This window comes from Mastomys coucha, unplaced genomic scaffold, assembly GCF_008632895.1.
Source record: "Mastomys coucha isolate ucsf_1 unplaced genomic scaffold, UCSF_Mcou_1 pScaffold15, whole genome shotgun sequence".
Classification (NCBI taxonomy): domain Eukaryota; kingdom Metazoa; phylum Chordata; class Mammalia; order Rodentia; family Muridae; genus Mastomys; species Mastomys coucha.
This window is the reverse complement of record NW_022196897.1, coordinates 12,475,560-12,493,645: the sequence shown is the minus strand read 5'-3', so window position 1 is coordinate 12,493,645 and position 18,086 is coordinate 12,475,560. Positions and strand designations below refer to the sequence as shown.

Below are 18,086 nucleotides of genomic sequence, written 5' to 3'. Positions count from 1 at the left end.
CTCTGTGTAGCCCCCGCTGTCCTGGAACTCACTCTACAGACCAGGCTGGCCTCAAACTCAGAGATCAGCCTGCCTCTGCCTCCTAAGTGCTGGGACTAAAGGTGTGTGCCACCACTGCCCCTACTTGTAACTATTTCTAATCCCTCATGTTTCATGAGAAATTTTAGAATTTTTAGAGGTTATCCTCTCCAGTTGAGACTGATGAACATAATTGTTCATGATCCTACAAGATGTTTGAAATCTTAGACTTGTGATTTTTTTTTTTTTTTTTTTTTGGCTATTTGTGTGATTGAAACACTATACTACACTATACTGGATTATTATTTGCATGGAGATAAATTACATGTGTTTATTAGAAGAAAGTAGTACTAGTGGGGATCACATTGTGTGTGACATAGTAAATTTTTTTCTTCAATATTTTATTTTATTTTATATGTATGGGTGTTTTGTCTGCATTTATGTCTATTCACCACATGTGTGGAGTACCCTCAGAGGCCTGAAGAGAGCATACGATTTTCTGGAACTAGAGTTATATAATAGATGATGGTGATCTACTATGTGAGTGCTGGGATTTTGATCAACAAGCTCTCTTTGCTACTGAGTCATCTCTGTAGCCTCAGTATTTAAAGTTACTATTTTTTTGCATTGTGATATGTTTATTTATCTGGGGTATATCTGGGTGGTGATAGAACACACCCATCTGCATTTGTGTGGGTGCCAAAGGTTCAAGTTTGAAATCTCTCTATTGAGGGGATTTTTATTATTTATTACATGTGAGTACACTGTAGCTGTCTTTAGACACTCCAGAACAGGGAGTCAGATCTCATTATGGATGGTTATAAGTCACCATGTGGTTGCTGGGATTTGAACTCAGGACCTTCAGAAGAGCAGTCAGTGCTCTTAACTACTGCGCCATCTCTCTAGCTCCTATTAAGGGGATTTTAAGGCAGGGTTTATCCCTGGCTGTTCTGGAATTCTTTATATAGACCATGCTGGCCTCAAACTCAAGGTCCTGAGTACTGAGGTTAAAGTCATGCACTACTACTGCCTGGCTAATGCCTTTTCCAGTTGCATGCTACTGTGTGTGTGTGTGTGTGTGTGTGTGTGTGTGTGTGTGTGTGTGTCTGTATCTGTATCTGTATCTCACTTGAAGCTAGAGGTCACCAATTCAGCTACTCTGGCTAACTTGCTCCAAAAATCAATCATATCCACCTCTCAAGTACTGGCAATACAGTTAGGCTAGCACACCTGCCTGGCATTTACAAGAGTCCTGGGAATCCTAACTTTGGTTCTCATGCTCATGTAAGAAATGCTGTATATACTGAGCCACCTTTACTTGTGTTTTCACGGCAGCCATGGTAGATGGTAGAATCTAAGTTTTACAGAAGCATTGTATGAGGCTTTTTCTAAAGCAGAGTCACTGTGCGTTTTTTTACTTCCAGTGAGATCAGTCACTTCTTTTTTCTTTTTAAAGATTTATTTTATTTATTTTTATGTGTATGAGTACACTGTAGCTGTACAGATGGCCGTGAGCTATCATGTGTGTGGCTGCTGAGAATTGAACTCAGGACCTCTGCCGGCCCCGCTGGCTCCGGCCCCACTCACTCCAGTATAGTATACTGTAGCTGTCTTCAGATGCACCAGAAGAGGGTGTCAGATCTCATTACGGGTGGTTGTGAGCCACCATGTGGTTGCTGGGACCCGAACTCAAGACCTTCGGAAGAGCAGTCAGTGCTCTTACCCGCTGAGCCATCTCAGCAGCCCCGAGATCAGACACTTCTGATTCACTGCATCTTGGTTATTTGTTTAAGTCTGGAAGTCTGGTGAGGCAGCACCTGTGCACAAGCTACATGAAATAAAGTTACCACCACTGAGTTGTATTCTAGTATGCTTCTTTTAAGCTTGAGACCCCTTCTCAGAATCAAAAGTAAAAGGAGTGCTGAGGACATTGCTTCGTGGCATGGTTTCACCCTGACTTTTTTTTTTATTTAGAGATAGGGCCTCATTACATTTTCTAGTCTGGCCTTGCATTTACAGTCCTCTGGCCTTTTGGGTATTAGGGTTTTCAAGCATGCACCAGCAGGGCTGGGTTGACAGGTAATAATTGTTTGAAGACTGCCTAGAGAATTGCCTCTTAGTACATCTGTGAGTTTGTGCCTTTGTGTCAGTAGTGTATACAGGTTTTGTCATAACATAAGGAACACATCAGCACGGGTGGATCAGACTGGAAGCCTGAAAATCAGGTAGCCTTAGGCACCACGACTTTGCTGAAATTTGATGTTTGTATTGCATATTATGCATGATACATAATTATTTATTCATAGGAACTTAAATTATTACTGATAGAACACGATATCAAACTACTTTTCCTTAAATTTCTTTATTATCGAACTGGAGAGATGGCTTAGTAGTTAATAGCTATCACTTAAATGGCAGCTTAAAACTGTAACTCAGGCTCCAGTAGGTTCAATACTCTTTTCTGATCTTCATGGGCACCAGATATTCATTCATGTGATATAAGGGAATGCCGTACATGTAGGCAAAACATTCAGACATGTAAAATAAAAGGAAATAAACCTTAAGAAAAGAAAACATAATTTATTATTTTTAGTGACTAAGAACAGCCTCCCCTTCCCTTTTCAGGATTATTCATTATTAAGTTAGTATTTTGTGATTTCCTTGCATGATCAGCTCATCTTTACTTTTTTTTTTGTTTGTTTGTTTGTTTTTTGTTTTTTTTGAGACAGGGTTTCTCTGTGTATCCCTGGCTGTCCTGGAACTCACTCTGTAGACCAGGCTGGCCTTGAACTCAGAAATCTGCCTGTCTCTGCCTCCCAAGTGCTGCCACCACCGCCCAGCACTTTCTGATACTTCTATAGGCTTACTGTCTCATGTTTTCAGTGTCGGACTCAACTTCTGGGCTATGCATACATTTTACCAGATGTGGTGAGAGGACTGGTTTATTTTGCCTGGAAAGTTTCTTTCACCTGAGTCTTAGTCAGGACTCGGCATTACAGGAAGCAATTATGGTATTGATCTGAAACTCTTAGGCATGTCATTGAACTGTGTCTTTATCATGGATTTAGTATTTTTAAAAAGTCTCCTTTCTTCCTTTCCATCTTCTTTTCTTCCTCTCCAGGGTCTGTGTCCTAGGCTGGCCGCAATTAGCTATTTATGTGAGAATGACCTGGAATTTCTAAAGATCTGCCTCCACACCTAGTTCATGAGGTACAGAAGATGAACAAAGGGATTTGTTTGCTCATGAGTAAAAGAATTTGGCTTTTATTCAGAGCAAAACAGGAAGCAATTAGAAGGTTTTAAGCAGAGGAACAGTACATTATCTGACAGAATTTGATGGATTGTTGTGGGTTCTGTGTTGAAACTGGAGGTATCTGGAGAAAGTTAAGAAGATGTGAGAGACATAAGACCAGACACATGGTGGTGACGATGTCCAGTAGGCATACTGGGGTTTCCTGGGGATGTGATGAAGCTCTGCAAGTAAGGAAATAAGAGGTGAGGGGTTTTTCACTCTCTGTGTTAGTATGTATGGACTGCTGAAAATGATGATATGCTAGGATTAGAGGATGGGGTTTTGGCCTTTGGTGGTTATTGCATGTCTGCTGGTAGAATAGTGTTCTTCTAGGGTTACCTCCTTGACTGTTGTGTCTACCTGCTCATCATGCTTTTTTTTTTCCCCAGATGAACAGCTTGAAATGAGGTGCTAAGTTATGCATAATGTGCTCATTAAAAACATTTCAAAGTTGTAGTAGAATGCACATAACACTCTATACTCTAAAACTGTACAGTTGAATATTTTATAGTCACTACTTCTATAGTTTCTATAACCTTCTCATCTACCTGCCTGGGATTCAGTTCCCTTTAGTCAGTAGTTAGCTCCCCTGAAATCCTTTTATTTTGTCTCTCTGATTTTTGACTCCTCTAAAGAACCTCGTTTAAATGGACCATACAGTAGTTATCTTTTTGTGTGTGCATTATTTCATTCTGCATATTCTGCAAATAATGTCTTTTAGGTTCATCCATGTTTTAGTATATTACAGAACTTCCCTCTTTGGTTAGAGTATCCCATTGTATATATTTAGCATATCCTGCTTATCCATTCTATACTTAGACATTGAGGTTACTTTAACCCCTCTGCTATTTTGAATAATACTGTTGTGAACATGACTGTAACAAAAACATCTCGGGGCTGGTGAGATGGCTCAGCGGGTAAGAGTACTGACTGCTTTACTGAAGGTCCTGAGTTCAAATCCCAGCAACCACATGGTGGCTCACAACCATCTGTAATGAGGTCTGACGCCCTCTTCTGGTGTATCTGAAAACAGCTACAGTGTACTTACATATAATAAATAAATAAATCTTAAAAAAATAAAAATAAAAAACATCTCTTCTAGACTTGCTTTCAGTTACTGAACCACAGTGTTGTATGACTTTTCTAAGCAGAAGAACAAATGTCTCTTCACTCCTGATAGGGCACCAATGCTAGACCAATGGGAAAGCTAGACCAATGGGAAATATGGTGAACCAATAACTTAATTGGAGATATTAATAGGAATATGGTGAACGGTTACTTAGGGGAGTGTAGATTATTTAGAGGTACCAAAAGCTGCATCCTTGTAGCTCTCTACATGACTTGGAGGCAGCTTGACAAGTCAGAGAAGTCTCCTCCTAGTAATCCTTATGGCTTTCATAACATTGTGGAGAGAGGATTTTAAATCTTTTTTTTCATGGACTTCTGAGACTTGTGAGTTATTTACTTCCCGAGTCAACTAGCCTTCTTCTAGGAAGGGATGTTTCAATTTGGAGGACATTGCTAACCAACACTCCAGCTCTTAAGAATCTTTGTGCCTTCTTTTCCATAATCCCTGAGTCTTGGAGCCAGTAACATAGATGTTTGATTATTTTTGTTCATTGCAGCAACAGACACTTACTTCTCTTCAGGAGCTTGGTGAAATGAAAATGAAAATGAGTCTCTTCAGTACATCTACCTTCTACTGCAAACATAGAAATTTCCTTCCATGACAAATTGAGGTTGACAGAAACAGTGTTGAGCAGGTGTAAGCACAAACATATAAAAGGCAGTTTGATGGGATTGTCACACCCATTTAACAAAGCAGTATTAGTGGCCTCTCTTCTGTGGCCTGTTACTGTTTGAGCCACTGGCTTTTGTCCTGGCTTACTATATCAAATGTGGGTCCCCTTCTGTGGAGGAGGTGTGGCCTTGTTGGGAGAAGTGTGTCACTTGGGGTAAGCTTTGAGATTTCTAAAGCCCAAGCCAGGTCCAATATTGTTCTCTCATCCTGCTGTCTGTGGATCAGGGTGGTAGAACTCTTAGCTACTTCTCTAGCCCCGTGTCTGCTGGTGTACCTTCTTGCTCCCTGCCATAATGATAATGGACTGAAACTGTAAGCAAGCCCCCAATTAAATGTTTTCTTTTATAAGAGTCATGGTATCTTTTTACAGCAATAGAAAAGTGACAAAGATAAGGTTATTCCATTTATTGCTCAAAGTCTTTCCCATCTCAGATAGCTCAGAAACTCAGAAACATACTATCTGACTATCATGATCTCATGCACCAGACTGTAACTAAGATCCCACATCATCTATATGTTGATTCATGGATTTTTTTCCCCCTTCTCTATTAAAAGTCAGACTTGAGGGGTATATTATTTGTTCTGTTCATCTTGATCTCTTCTTCCTTACTATGCAATACTTCCTGTATGAAGCAGAGGAAGCCTGAAAGCGAGTGAAGTTTTGTGTGACTGTGTACTATTGACATGGGCACAACCATGCTGGTATTCTATCTAATACCTTATCCCTACCTGGATGGTAAAGTCTTATCCAGGTGAGGTCAACAGGGATTGCAAAGCTTTTTTTGGAAGTCTGATTGTGAGTGAGTGGCAGTGTGTGTAAAGACTAGCAGCTACTGTTACTTCCTCCTGCGGGATGTTTACAGCCTGAGATTGCTGATCTACAGAGACTAACAACTAGGAGTAGCTCACCCCTAGCCCCCTGCCCTGTACCTCATAAACATGTTGAGATTCCCTCAGCAGTGCAAGCTTCCCTTCATCTGATCCCAGATTCTTGTATGTGTGTCTGTGCTTTTATATTCTCTCATCCCTTTCTGCTCAGAGTCAGCCTCAACTTGGGATCAAAGGCGTGTGCAGTATTAAAGGCGTGCACCACCACCTACTGGCTCGACAGTATATAGTCTTAAAAATACAAACCTTAAGAGTAGTCAGACTGGTGAAATAGTTCAGTGGGTAAAGGCACCCATTGTCAAGCCTGACTACCTGAGTTCTGAATTCAATTCTACATGTTGGAAGAAGAGAACTGACTCCCCCAAGTTTTCTGACCTTTGCATGCATGCTATGGCGTGCACATGCACACAAACACACACACACACACACACACACAAAATAAATGAGTCAAAATGTCAAATCACAATTCTGTTTTTTACAGCTGGCAAATCTCTCTTACAGATCTCAGAATGCCTTTGGTTGTCACTGTTCCCAGCAGGCTCCTAACATTTCTGCATCTTCGTGATATTTAGAGCAGTCTCTTCCACACTGTGTTCTCTCATGCTACTGATTTGGCCAGGGTCCTGTAGAGTGGAACTGTTTCTGTACTAATTTTCATAAAACAGACATTTGTGAGGCACATGGCATTCTCCCCTCTCTATACTAGGTTTTCATTATGAAAAGTTTGGCTGAAATGCAGGAGCTAATAAGTAGATCTCAGAGTAGAACTGAGCTATCTAGTTTTCAAGATATGGATAAGCAAATTGCTGTTTTCTTTTCACTTGTTGTTTTGTTTGTATAGTGATAAGAATCGCCAGATGTTGGTGGTGCACACCTTCAATCCCAGCGCTTGGGAGGCAGAGGCAGGTGGATTTCTGAGTTTGAGGCTAGCCTGGTCTACAGAGTGAGTTCCAGGACAGCCAGGGATACACAGAGAAACCCTGTCTCGAAAATCCAAGAAAATCCAAAAAACCAAAAACCAAACCAAACAAACAAACAAAAAGAATCAAACCAGGGCTTGCCCATGCTGTGTAGTCACAATTACTACCATACCTCTATGCAGTCTCTGCGTGCCTGTGTGTGTGTGTGTGTGTGTGTGTGTGTGTGTGTGTGTGTGTTTGAGTGTATGCATGCTGGAAATGGGGTTCACACTCTTTTGTAGAGGCCTGAGGTAAACCTTGAACAACACAACCCAATAAATATCCACCTTGTCTTTTGACACAAAGTCAAAAGACACCTGCAAGTCTAGGGGAGAGTCAAACAAGTGTGTACATTTTCATTTAACTCTTGGCTGAAGTCATTTGGATTAAATAGATCAAAGGTCAAATTCCTTTGCCTACCAGCCTTGTCAGAACTCATTCTAGTCATAGCTGACTTTTACAGATTTTTGTTTGAGGCAGGTTCTCACTCTTAGCCCAGGTTGACCTCATACTACTGATTCTCCTGTCTCAGCTTTTCTGGTGGTGGAAATTACAGGTCTGTACTACCATAGATTTTGTTTTTGTTTCTTCATCTTAAAGGCTGTTTACAATGGGAAGGGATGCTTTCTCTCTTTCTGCCCAGTGACTTCCTTTTCATATTTGGTTATATTACACTGTATTCTGTTGGTCCAGGCAGTTATGAGATCCATCACTGTGAAGGCGAGAGAGCAGAGACCCCCAGTGGCCTGGGTGAGATTGTTGTGGGGAGACTGCTAGTGGGACATAGCTTAGTCCTGCTTTCTCTGGGGGAGCGCAGTGGCTGAAGGAACCTTTGTTAGAAGTAGCAGGGGTGGAGGGACTATAGTTTGTTTCTTGGTAGAAAGGCCTAGTGAAAGGTTAAGTAGATGAGAAGGGAATCTGTACTGGATTTTGGAATCCCTTAAATCTAATTTCTGGGGCTACTTTGGATATCAATTGTATATTCCAAGTTTAGGAATGGATTCTTTTTTCTGCCAAGGGATAAAAACCAAAAAGACAGAAGCCGGGGGTTGGGGGGACCTCAGACGCTGAAAGAGCTCTCCCCCACTCCTTGATAATTAGCTGGTAAAGCTGGTGTGTAGAGACTTGGGGCAGGGGAGTGCTTTGCATCTTTGATTGCTAAGCTAAAGATCCTCCTGTCTTTGTAAACTGTGCACATCTTGCATTTTCTTGGTTCTCTCAGTTCTTGAGGTGCCAACCCTAACCCTTGAGTACCCAGCTATCCTGAGACAGAAAGAAGTCAGTGGCTTCTTGAGGTTTTATTGCTGTGAATACATACTATGTTCACAGCAACTCATAGTTTAGTCCATTATCAACATAGTGGGAAAGCATGGCTGCATGCAGACAGCCTGGTACTGGAGAGGTAGCTCAGAGTTCTGCATCTGGATTGGCAGGAAGAGAGTCCTTTGGCTTGGCTTGAGCACCTGAAACCTTAAAGCCCACCCCTAGTGACACACTTCCTCCAACAAGACCACATCTCCTAATAGTGCTACTTCTTATGAGCCTTTGGGAAGCATTTTCATTCAAACCAGTACATAGACATTTTTCTTATTTTGACTAGAACTTAGAGTCTCTGCTCTCTGGCAGAGAAGGTGATCTTTGCCTTGTTAGTGTTGAGGAAAGTCCAGCTGGTTAATGCATTCGGCATAGGAAAAGCCTTTCCTTCTCAGTTGCCCCTCAGTCTCACTCAGCTGTAAAATCCCCAGAACAAGTTTTTACAGAGTACAAGAAGTTTCCCTTCCTTAATATTTTCCTACTCTGGAAGTATCCTTAAGCTGACCTGTCCTTTAGTACAAACAGAAATACTTGGGCTAAGGTGCAAAGGGTATCAATTACTTACAGAAATATTTTCTTCAGTTTTTCCCTCTCTGCCTTTTTTTTTCTTTCTGAGACAGGCTGTATAGCCCTGGCTGTCCTAGAACTTACTCTGTAGACCAGGCTGGCCCCTCGAACTCAGAAATCCTCCTGCCTCCCAAGTGCTGGGATTAAAGGCGTGCACCAGCACTGTCTGGCTCCTCTCTGCCTTTCATAGGAGATTTATTCAGCTACTTTTATCTTCCAGCTTTGCATGATAAAGGATCCTATTTCTTGATCTTTTTTAAATAGGAGAAAGATTTTTTTAAAAAAAAAATTTATTTTATGTATATTAGTGCATTGTAGCTGTCCTCAGACACACCAGAAGAAGGCATCAGATCCCATTACAGATGGCTGTGAGGCACCATGTGGTTGCTGGGAATTGAACTCAGGACCCCTGGAAGAGCAGTCAGTGGTCTTAACTGCTGAGCCATCTCTCCAGTCCTGGCTTAGACTTTTTTTAAACATAAGCCCTGTGTAGCAGTTATAGTTAGCCTTCTCTTCATTCACATGATCTTCAAATTAGGGAATCAGATGTGGCGATGGCTATAAGAGGAAGGTGGGAAGTTCTATACAAAGGGTGGGATAAAGCTGAGAGGGTCCTGTCTGCTAGGACCCAAGGCTGGAAGATGGAAAGTGACCTGTAGTCTTGTACATGCTTTCTGGAAAGCCGTACTCCATGCCCAGAGTTTTTCTTTGAACCCATGTGCTGGGTTATAGGTTTTTTTTTAAAGATTTTATTTTATTTATTTTATGTGTATGAGTACACTGTAGCTGTCCAGATGGCTGTGAGATGTCATGTGTGTGGCTGTTCTCTGGCCCTGCTCACTCCTGCGTAATTCACTGTAGCTGTCTTCAGATGCACCAGAAGAGGGTGTCCGATCTCATTCCGGGTGGTTGTGAGCCACCATGTGGTTGCTGGGATCCGAACTCAGGACCTTCAGAAGAGCAGTCAGTGCTCTTACCCGCTGAGCCATCTCACCACTATAGCCCCCTGGGTTATAGTTTTTATGTTGATCTCTGTGGGTTACAGAGCAGGAACTTGTAGGGCTAGAGGGATTTGCCCTACAAATTTGGATACAGCTAGTTGTGGAATTGTTACTAGAGGTAGAGTTTGTGCCCCTGGCAGTCCTATAGTGGGGTTCTTTGGAACTGCCAGCAATTAAATAACAAACACAGATAGCTCCAAACAAATTATCCTGTTTTAGCCCTGTGTCGGACCAGGTGGCTAGGTCTTTACCTCTCTGCTCTTGTTCACAGCTGACCTGTCCTGCTGGGAATCTCGCACCTCCCAGTTCTTCTCCCAGAGACCCTTTCTTTTCCCAAAATTTTTGCCCTCCTTTCCTGTTTTAGCTAAGCCAGTCAGCAAGTGAAGAAAGTGAATGTTTACAAAATAGAAAACTTGGTGATGGGTCATATAGCTCTCTGCTATTACTGAATTAATAATTTAGTTCAAATCCCAGCAACCACATGGTGGCTCACAACCATTGTAATGAGATCTGACGCCCTCTCTGGTGTGTCTGAAGACAGCTACAGTGTACTTACATATAACAATAATTGGATATACAGAGAAATCCTTCATTCAATGTACAAAAGATTACTCAACACAGCCCTAATAAGCTAGATTTGGCCATCTGTCTTAGAAGAGCCAAGTTAGTAGTGAAAAACAAACAAACAAAAAATGATCAAGTGTGGCCACATTGGAAAGAGGAACAAAGAGATCCAGTAACTCAGGCTCCTAACATGAATGTGAAGTTTGAGAAAGCAACAGATAGGCATAATTTAAGCAGTCAAGATGTTTCTTCTTCTTCTTCTTCTTCTTCTTCTTCTTCTTCTTCTTCTTCTTCTTCTTCTTCTTCTTCTTCTTCTTCTTCTTCTTCTTCTTCTTCTTCTTTTTCTTCATCATCATCATCATCATCATCATCATCATCATCATCATCATCATCATCATCATCATCATCATCATCATCATCATCATTATCAGTTTCTCAGTGTAACCAGCCCTGGCTATCCTGGACTCAACTTGAACTCACAGAGATCTGCCTGCTTCTCTGCCTCCTGAGTGATGGGATCAAAGGCATGTACCACCAGGCCTGGCTAAGATGGGTCATTGTTGACCTATCATTATCTTGATTCCAGTCTTTTCCTGTAAAGAAGGGCACTGTATAAAATCAGTTTCTTTTTCCTGACTCCTGGCTAACACTTTAGCTTTTTCCTTCTGCCAGTGTGAGATTCCTAGGGAAATTCTAATTTCCTGATGTAGTTTGTTCTTTTCTTTTTAAATTTATTTGTATTTTATGTACATTGCTGTTTTGCCTGTGTATATGTCTGTGTGAGGGTGTTGGATCTTCTGGAATAGGAGTTACAGACAGTTGTAAGCTGCCATGTGGTTGCTGGGTATTGAACCTGGGTCTTCTTGGAACAGCAGCCAGTGCATTTAACTGCTGAGCCATCTCTTTAGCTTCCTGTATGTTGTTTAAATAGTTCAGATAGATAGGCAGAGTGAAGGGCACAGTATCTTTGAAAATATCACCATTCCTTCCAGATATGATGATAACCTGTCCACTGAGCTGTCCAGTTTAACATCCCCTCACCTCCTGCTGTGGAGACTTTGAAGCAATTTAAGTTTCAATAACTTAAATTTTTGTTTGTTTGAGAGAGGTCTCACTGTAGCTCTGGGTGGCCTGGAACTTACAGAGATCTTCCTGCTTCAGCCCCAAGTAGTAGGTTTCAAGGCATGTGCCACCATAGCTGGTAGAATTTTACTTTAATCCTTATGTGTAACCACTTTTTGTGGTTAACGTAGATTGTATATTTTGTGCATGCCAGGGAAAATGAAAATGACAAGAGGATATCTCTACCTATGCCGTTTATACATCTTACATAGAGCCAGACTCAGCCAACAGATTTAAAAAAGATTTATTTTATGTATATGAATGCTGTCTGCATGTACACGTATGGACCAGAAGAGGGCATCAGATCCCATTACAGATGGTTGTCAGCCACCATGTGGTTGCTGGGGATTGAACTCAGGACCTGGAAGAGCATCTAGTGCTCTTACCTACTGATCTATCTCTCTAGGCCTCAGCTACCGTTTTTTGTTACATTTTGAACACATCTTTCTAGTGAGCAGAAGAGTCCTGGAATGAGATTATGTTATCCTTTTACTGTTATGCCTAGACATCATCTGTTTGTTGCTTTCTTAGCCTGGCCTATAGAGAGGATGTGGCTGCTGTGCTGGCCAAGCTTATGGCCAAGTCCTCTTACTTTTTAGTAATCCACAGAGATACTGGGCAAAATCAGAAACCATTGCTTCCCCACCAAGAACTACTGCAATTAGTTGGCTGACTGAATACTTCGTTCATATAGCAGGTTATACTATGGTAGATTTAGGTGTTGAAGAATAAAGTGATTGCATTTGAGGGTGTGTTGGAAAGAATATTAGAATATTCCTGGTGTCAAACAAAAAGACAAGTCAGCAAAGTGAAAGTAACTTAGTAGGGTAATTTTATTTTTGCAAAGGGTACCTGGTGAGCAAGCACGCTGGAGTGGGAGATTAATTTAACTTTTGACCTAATGCAGATTGGTGACTGTCTCCTGTTCCATTGGTGGGAGCTTACCTCACAATATGGTGTGATTGACTAATTCTTAATCAGCACAAAAGGAAATGGCATGATAGAACCAAATTTCAGTAATGTCCTGCCAAGGGCCAGCCATAGCTTAAAGAGGGGTTCCTTAGGAAGCGGGATGTTTGGGAGCAGTGAAAGAATGACTGGAAGCAATCGTGGGTACAAGCCTTTGTTCTGCTTGAGCTAGCTCTCTAGATAGCTCAGCTCTTGAAGACCAAAGGCCAGTCTTTTATTTACATATCAATTCAATCATTACCCCAAGTACCCTTTTGATTATTCCACGAATCAGAATTGTAGGACCTTAGCCTCTTGATTCGTAGAAAGAAACAGCAAATCCTTTTTTTTTTTTAACTATAGCAAATGAACTGAGAGATCTGCCTGCCTTTGTAAGCACAGACAATAAGTGTAGCTGGGTGGGATCCTGCCCTGAGATCACCATTCCCTAAATTTTTCTTTTCTTTTCCTCTGTGCAGGAAGCTGTCATGTTTGTTAGGTGATGTCAGGTATGCATGACATGCAGATGCAATGAAGTTAGGCAGCAGCAGACAGTTAAATACCAGGAATGCTTGGTCATCTTCCTGGAAAGATAGCACTTGGCCCTTTAATCAATTTGAAGTTAATGTATGAAAATTTTTAGTTTAATAATATACACTAATCTTTTTTAAAAACATCTTAAATTTGTTGTGAAATTTATATTAGCTGTATTATGACATTATATTTGATGAAAAGTCATTTTATGTTAGAGTGGCAAAGGATAAATAGCTTTGTAGATGAAAAGCAACACTTTTCTGTCATTCATGAGGGAAGTTCATTCAATTGAATCCTACATATATGTTGTCTTTATTTAAAAGCAGTCAGGGAGATGGAGAGATGGCAAGAGCACTGGTTGGTATTCAGAGGACCAGGGTTCCATTCCCAGCACTCACATGGCAGTTCAGCACTGTAACTCCAGCTCCAGGAGTTCTGACCTCTTCATACAGATACACTTGCAGGCAAAATGCCAATGTACATGTCTTAGTCAGGGTTTCTATTCCTGCATGACCAAGAAGCAAGTTGGGGAAGAAAGGGTTTATTCAGCTTATACTTTTCACATTGCCATTCATCACTAAAGGAAGTCAGGACTGGAACTCAAGCAGGTCAGGAAGCAGGAGCTGATGCAGAGGCTATGGAGGGATGTTCCTTACTGGCTTGCTTCCCCAGCCTTGCTCAGCCTGCTCTCTTATAGAAACCCAGGACTACCAGCCCAGGGATGGCACCACTCACAGGGGCCCCCCCCTTGATCACTAGTTAAGAAAATGCCCCACAGCTGGATCTCATGGCGGCACTTCCCCAGCTGAAGCTCCCTTCTCTGTGATAACTCCAGCCTGTGTCAAGTTGACACACAAAACCAGCCAGCACAATACATTAAAACAAACGACAACAACAAAACCAACCAATCCCTGGAATTCACATAGTAGAAGGAGAGAACTAGCTCCTTCAAGGTATCCTTTTACTTTGAAGACATATGTGCATGTGTGCACACGTGCTACACACGTGTGCGCGTGCGCGCACACACACACAGTAAATGTTAAAAAGAAAGAAAAAGCAGCCAAACAGTGGTGGCGCACTCCTTTAATCCCAGCACTTGGGAGGCAGAGGCAGGTGGATTTCTGAGTTCGAGGCCAGCCTGGTCTACAGAGTGAGTTCCAGGACAGCCAGGGCTACACAGAGAAACCCTGTCTCGGGGAAAAAGAAAAAAGAAAAAGAAAGAAAGAAAGAAAAAGCAAAGCAGCATTTTAGGATTAGAAAGATCTCTGGAAGGTCTGTTTTTAGTGGTTATTTGTTTGGTTAAGAAAGAGGGCTGGGTCAGGAAGATGACACAGTGAGTAAAGAGTGCTTGCTGCACAAGCCTCATGACCTGAGCTGCATCCCTTGAACCTACTGTACAGGAAGAGAATTGAATCCTGAAAGTTATCTTCTGACCTTATAAGGTTTACTTATATATTTACTTTATGCATGCGTGTTTTGCTTACGTGTATGTCTGTGTATCATGTGCGCTTGTATCTGCAAAGATGATAGAGAATGTCAGATCTCCTAGGACTAGAGTTAGAGACAATTGTGAGCTACCGTGAGAGTACTGGGAATTGAACCCAGGTCCTCTGAAATCAAACATGACTTTTCTAGAAGAGCCTCCAGTGCTCTTAGCTACCGAGCCATTTTTAAAAGAATAGAGTGCCTGATTTCTATAAGACTCTTCATTTGGAATTTGCCATGTACTTCTGTGTAGTTGGTTCCAGGTTACACATCATGAGGAAACTGCACAAGTGTAATTGTATATAGGATGTGTTCATCAAATATATGATACTGACTTTGTCAAGATTAATTGTGAAATTTTCCATAGTTGAGATAATATTTTTTGTTTTTGTTTTTTGTTCTCATTGCAATTAAGAATGTTTTGAGATGATGAAAATATTTTTGAGTTTTGCTTTTGTTTTTGTTTGGGGTCCAGGAGTTACCCTACAAACAACATCCCCTCCCCCTCCCCGCCCCCTCCTCCCTCCCCGCCTCTCTCCCCGCCTCTCTGTGTGTGTGTGTGTGTGTGTGTGTGTGTGTGTGTGTGTGAGAGAGAGAGAGAGAGAGAGAGAGAGAGATGAGTGTGAGAGAGAGTGAGAGTGAGTCAGTCAGGAACAAGGTCTTGCTATGAGCACAGGTTGTATTTGAACTCAAAATAATTTTTACTGTTTTTGAATATTGAAATTATAGGCGTAGACCACTTACTATACCTGACACACACACACACACACACACACACACACACACCATAGTTAAGTTTTTAAAAAACAAACTGTAATTCAGTATGTTTAGCATTCATGACTGCATCAGTTTGCACCAGTATGGTGCTATTAGTAAAATAGTGACTTTTGTTATAAAGTGGTGACTTTTAACTCCATTTTTGTGTGTTTGCATGTGTGTGTGTTTTCTTTTTTGGTTTTTCGAGACAAGGTTTCTCTGTGTAGCCCTGGCTGTCCTGGAACTCATTCTGTAGACCAGGCTGGCCTCGAACTCAGGCAGGTCATCAGGCTTCTAGAGCAAGCACTTTACCTGTTGAGCCCTGCCCTACCCCACACTTCTACCACACTGACTGCATTTAATACTTGCTTTAGTCAGGGTTTCTATTCCAGCACAGACATCATGACCAAGAAGCAAGTTGGGGAGGAAAGGGTTTATTCAGCTTACTTCCACATTGCTGTTGATTACCAGAGGAAGTCAGGACTGGAATTCACACAGGGCAGGAAGCAGGAGCTGACGCAGAGGCCATGGAGAGATGTTCCTTACTGGCTTGCTTCCCCTGGCTTGTTCAGCCTGCTCTCTTATAGAACCCAAGACTTACAGCCCAGGGATGGCACCACCCACAAGGGGCCCTACCCCCTTGATCACTAATTGAGAAAATGCCCCACAGCTGGATTTCATGGAGGCACTTCCCCAACTGAATCTCCCTTCTCTGTGATAACTCCAGCCTGTGTCATGTTGACACACAAAACCAGCCAGTATAATACCCTAACCTTTCTGTTAGCCTTCCCTGCTTGTGCTTGTTGTATCTTTCATTTTTCTAGACAGGGTTTCTCTGTGTAGCTCTGGCTGTCCTGGAACTCACTCTGTAGACCAGGCTGGCCTCAAACTCAGAAATCCACCTGCCTCTGCTTCCCAAGTGCAGGGGTTAAAGGTGTGCACCACCACTGCCCGACTCTGTAGCTATTATTTTATGTGTATGAGTACACTGTAGCTGTACAGATGGCTGTGAGCCATCATGTGTGTGGCTGCTGGGAATTGAACTCAGAACCTCTGCCAGCCCTGCTTGCTCCGGTGTAATTCACTTTAGCTGTCTTCAGACGCACCAGAGGAGGGTGTCAGATCTCATTATGGATGGTTGTAAGCCACCATGTGGTTCCTGGGAACCGAACTCAGGACCTTCGGAAGAGCAGTCAGTGCTCTTATCCACTGAACCATCTTGCCAGCCCTCTGTAACTTATTTTTATATGTGTCAAGCACTTGAAATATTTAAACAGCATTAACAAAATGAATTTTAAAGTAAATGAAAAGAGTTAAGAGGTGCATATCAAAGTAAATTGCTGTAATAGAGCCAAAGCATTTCAGATTTTTTTTGTTTTTGTTTTTTGAGACAGGGTTTCTCTGTTTATTTCTGGCTGTCCTAGAACTCACTCGGTAGAACAGGCTGTCCTCGAACTCAGAAATCCACTTGCCTCTACTTCTCAAATGCTGGGATCAAAGGCGTGCACTACCGGGCACATTTCAGATTTCTTAACTATGTAAGAAGGATATAAACACATTCTTAAGAATGCTGTTCAGGGGGCTCAGTGATTAAGAGCACTGACTGCTCTTCCAGAGGTCCTGAGTTCAATTCCCAGTAACCACATGGTGGCTCACAGCCATCTGTAATGGGATTCGATGCTCTCTTCTGGTGTGTCTGAAGACAGCTACAGTTTACTTGTATAAATGAAATAAATAAATCTTTTAAAAGAATGCTGTTCAGATGTGGGATTGGGAATGGCATATGCCTTTGATCCCATTCAAGGCCAGCCTTGTCTACAGAGTGAGTTCCAGGAAAGCCAAGGCTATACACAGAGAAACCCTGTCTCAAAAAACAGAAACAAAATTACAAACAAACAAGCAGGAGTGCTGTTCAGAGCTGGCAGACTAGGCGTGTTCTCCTGGGGACTATTTTCTGAATGTCAGTCCTCTTCCTGGAGGGGATTGTGCTAATGGTGGGCTAGTAGACCCTGTGTGCAAGGATGAGGACTTTTGTAATTGATTTGACTTGAAGGTGGCCCTGGTGATGCCCATTGTCTTTTTTTTTTTTTTTCCCTTCCCCTTCCAGCAGGCAGTTCTGGCCAAGCAAGAGACCAAGCAGGATTGCTGCATGAAAACTGAGCTGCTAAGGGAAGGTAAGGGTGAGTTCACACGACAGGAGAGGAGCTTTGCTGATGCACTCTTCCCTCTCCCAGCCTTTTCACTTTCTTGGTATATATTTAGGTTACAGTATAATTTTTAACCTCTCCCAATTCCTGAACAGACACATGTACATGCATGCTGGAGAGTACACACACACACACACACACACACACACACACACACACACCCTTCTGTTTTAGATCTGCATGATAGGTTTGTCTCATGCCTGGTCAGTGAGCTTGTCTACACAGTACTGACTTATTTGTTCTGTAGTGTCGGTCTTATTTATGTTGCTCTTGTGTGAGTGGATCCCTGGTTTTAGTTCTGTGGCCGGGATAAAAGCACACTCACACAGCATCTTAAGGGAGGAAAGGGTTTAAATTCTAGGTCATTGACTAGCATTCTTCAGAAGTCAGGACAGGAACTCAAGCAGCTGGCCATGCTACATGTATGACCAAGAGCAGAGACAAAGAAGCACACTTGTCCTGCCTACTTGTTTGCTTTTAGTTGGCTTTCTGTACTCTAATGTAGTCCAGGACGCAGTCTGTGGATGGTGCTATGGTGGACTAGGTTTTCTTATCTATCAATTAACAATTAAGGGCTGGAGAGGTGGCTTAGCAGTTAAGGGCACAGAGTGCTCTTCCAGAGGTCCTGAG

The 18,086-nt window shown here is 42.1% G+C and overlaps 1 protein-coding gene across 6 annotated transcripts in view; it reads left to right on the top strand.

The window, feature by feature from the left end:
- Ehmt1 (euchromatic histone lysine methyltransferase 1) overlaps positions 1–18,086 on the top strand; it is a 139,421-nt gene that overhangs the window by 21,914 nt on the left and 99,421 nt on the right. For 5 of the 6 annotated variants that reach the window (XM_031369268.1, XM_031369271.1, XM_031369267.1 and 2 more), the window contains exon 2: positions 17,357–17,423. In XM_031369268.1, coding sequence (XP_031225128.1) covers positions 17,357–17,423 — 67 coding nt within the window. The remainder of the gene's footprint in view (positions 1–17,356; positions 17,424–18,086) is intronic. The other variant, XM_031369269.1, reaches the window with a different exon arrangement.